The sequence below is a fragment of the Tupaia chinensis genome, unplaced genomic scaffold (assembly GCF_000334495.1).
Source record: "Tupaia chinensis unplaced genomic scaffold, TupChi_1.0 Scaffold000213_1, whole genome shotgun sequence".
Classification (NCBI taxonomy): domain Eukaryota; kingdom Metazoa; phylum Chordata; class Mammalia; order Scandentia; family Tupaiidae; genus Tupaia; species Tupaia belangeri.
Window position 1 is genome coordinate 798377 of NW_006159688.1, and position 2792 is coordinate 801168.

Consider the following 2792-nt stretch of genomic DNA (forward strand, 5'->3'; position numbering starts at 1 on the left):
AACGTTGATAGCTAAGATATTCCCACTGATACATTCTAATGACCACTCAGTGGTCAAGGATAACTTACTTGTGGCCCAAATTTTCAGGCATGGTGATGATCTCAGGAGCATCAAAAAACTCATTCTCGTCATCCTCATCACTCATGTCCCCTTTGCCAGAGCAGCACTGATCTATAGAAAAAACTTCGTTTGTTTACTTTGTTTGTACCAAAGTACAGCTGTTTTTCAAAAATACCAACCACAAATACAGCAACAAGGGACAGAAAGCAATGTAAAAGCTAGAAGAAATAAGTGGCTCTAACAGCACTTCACATGAGTCACTGGGAAGAATATGGAGTCCCTCTGTCAATTGCAGAAAACCACCCAGCTCGTATCAGAACAGGCTTCCCGAAAACCAAGCATCTCACCTTTGCCAGAACCTGTACTGCCAGGGGTGTTTGCTGGCAGCACCGTGGCTCCTCGAAAGGCCCTCTCCAGGTGATTGTGCTGCTTTGCCAGCTGCTCGAGGGTCTCCTCCAGTCGGATACGCTGGTCTCTTTCATACTGGAGAGACTTCTGCCATTTTTTACTATGGGTCTGGGCTAACATGAGGAAGTCTCTGCAGGCCTGCAGACAGAAAGCACTGATTTCAGTTGCCTCAACTAGCCAGAGATTCCCTCAGGCCTCTGTAATCTCACTAATAACCTTATTCTGGAAACTTTGGCAGGCATATTACAATGGAAGACTTCCCCTGTTACTCCATAGTATCAGGGATAGCTACTCCATATTGAAAACCAGATCAGTCTCAGATAAAAAGTGAGCATGGCTATCATAGTTCTTTTATGCTCTCCTGGTCAGGAGGACCAAATAAATGTCAAGCAAGCAAAAGACAAAGTACTTGTGGCACATCGTGAAGGGCAGGTATGTGAACATACCAAAAGAAGAAATCTACTGAGAGAAAGATGACAAAAAGCATAAGATAACTGTTCTCTATAAATTCTTTTTTTCATATTTAATTTTTTTTGAGAGTTTTTTTCGCTATAGGGCACATGCGTTCGCCAGACAGACAGAGAGAGACATAGAGACAGAAAGCGAGAAATCACCCCCCGGGGGGATGGTCACACTGCAATCCCTTCTCCTCTTGGGACCTTGGGCACACACGCACACGCACCCGGCGTGAGTTCTAAGCCACCGGGTTCGGGACGTGAACTGCGGTCAACTACGTGGGAATCCAGCGACATAGTCATTAAGCTAACTGCTGGTTCCCTTCTCTATAAATTCTTGACTAAACTAAAAGCTGAGGAACTCAGATACTGAGAACAAAGAATCTGCACTGAATGAGACCAAATATGGAGAAACTTACTTTGTTTTTGATCAGTAACAGAAACAACTGACCTTAACAATCGGAAGCCTAATGAAAGAGATCTAGAGAGAAAACATAAATCTTATCCCCCCACTGGCTGTCCACTAAGATTGGGACCAAACTGTAGCCACTGGTTATGAAAATAAAGGGCACGTGACAGACGGCCACCACGTGTCTTGGATCCTCCTCCCCAAGCAGGTATATATCCCTGAACCCTACAACAGAACCCCATTGGCCTGCTCAGCAATTCCTGGATACACAGATTCCTTTTAGGCCTCCAATCTCAGCTTACACCATACACTCTGTCTAGAATGCCCTACTGCATCTGCTTTCTATAAGAAGGGGGAAATCTTCATTCTTTAGACTATGGCAAATGTTACTTCTGTGACACCTCTTCCCAGTCTCATACACAGCTAGTCTCTTCTCCGTATTTCCACAGCACTTTGTGCATAGCTGTTTCACAGGTGAAGCAGTATTGTGACTGATTTTCTATCTCTCCCGATGGATCAAAAACAACTTAAAGCTACATTTAAAAAGAAAAAGAAAATGTGTTATAGGACGTGTGCGCTCCCCGGAGAGAGATGGAGGAGGGGAGGGAGACTCTCCGTGAGAGGGGTGATGGCCATGTCACAATCCCTTCTCCTCCATTCGCTTCTTGGGATTTTTTTATACATGTGCATACATGTCTGGTATGTTTTTCAAGCCACCAGGTTCAGGATTCAAACTGCTCAGCTGGCCATGTGAGATCTGGCCACCTTCACTCCCACGCCACTGGCTGGCCCCAAAGTCACATTTTATACTTATTCATATACAGGTATCTAGTTCCTAACTTAGCTGAATCATACATAGAAGGAGTCTGATAAAGTTCACCTAATAAATAAATGAAGAAAGAAAGTAACATAAGCTTAAAGGTCTATTCTATGGGGCCAGCTGGTAGCATGGTGGTTGAGGCTCTGGACTCCCACACAGCTGATCATGGTTCGAGTCCTGGATCTAGTAATTTATTTTTGAATTGTGTTTTCCCTTTCATGAACACACATACCCTACGGTAAATTAAAATAATAATAAGTAAAATTAAATAAATCTTTTTTTTTTTAAAAGTCTACCCTGTTATACAGAAACTAAAAGGTAAATAGAATATCTACTCTCCTGATTTCAACGACTGCCTATAGGATAATGGTTACCAAATCAGAAGTGACAGCCCAACACTCACTGAGTTTTAGATCAGAATATCCAACTGCCTATTCAATAGCTCACAGTAATCTCAACATCAGTGGGTCCCAAACTGAACTCACCACGTCCCCTTGCTAATTCTGCTTCTCTCTTCCATATTCCTCATCCTAAGAACAGTTCTAGGAAGAAGAAGTTTCCACATGGCTCCAGCGAACTAGATATTTCAGGGAATGAAGATTTTCTACTGATAATTCAGCCTCCAGCAAACGAGCTAGCG

At 43.2% G+C, this 2792-nt stretch overlaps 1 protein-coding gene across 1 annotated transcript in view; it reads right to left on the reverse strand.

The window, feature by feature from the left end:
* The window catches only part of OSBP (oxysterol binding protein), a gene marked incomplete in the record, with an annotated part of 41536 nt that overhangs the window by 21539 nt on the left and 17205 nt on the right, over positions 1-2792 (reverse strand). The window contains 2 exon segments of the mRNA XM_006147433.3: positions 69-171; positions 408-606. Of these exon segments, the coding sequence (XP_006147495.2) occupies positions 69-171; positions 408-606 (302 nt within the window).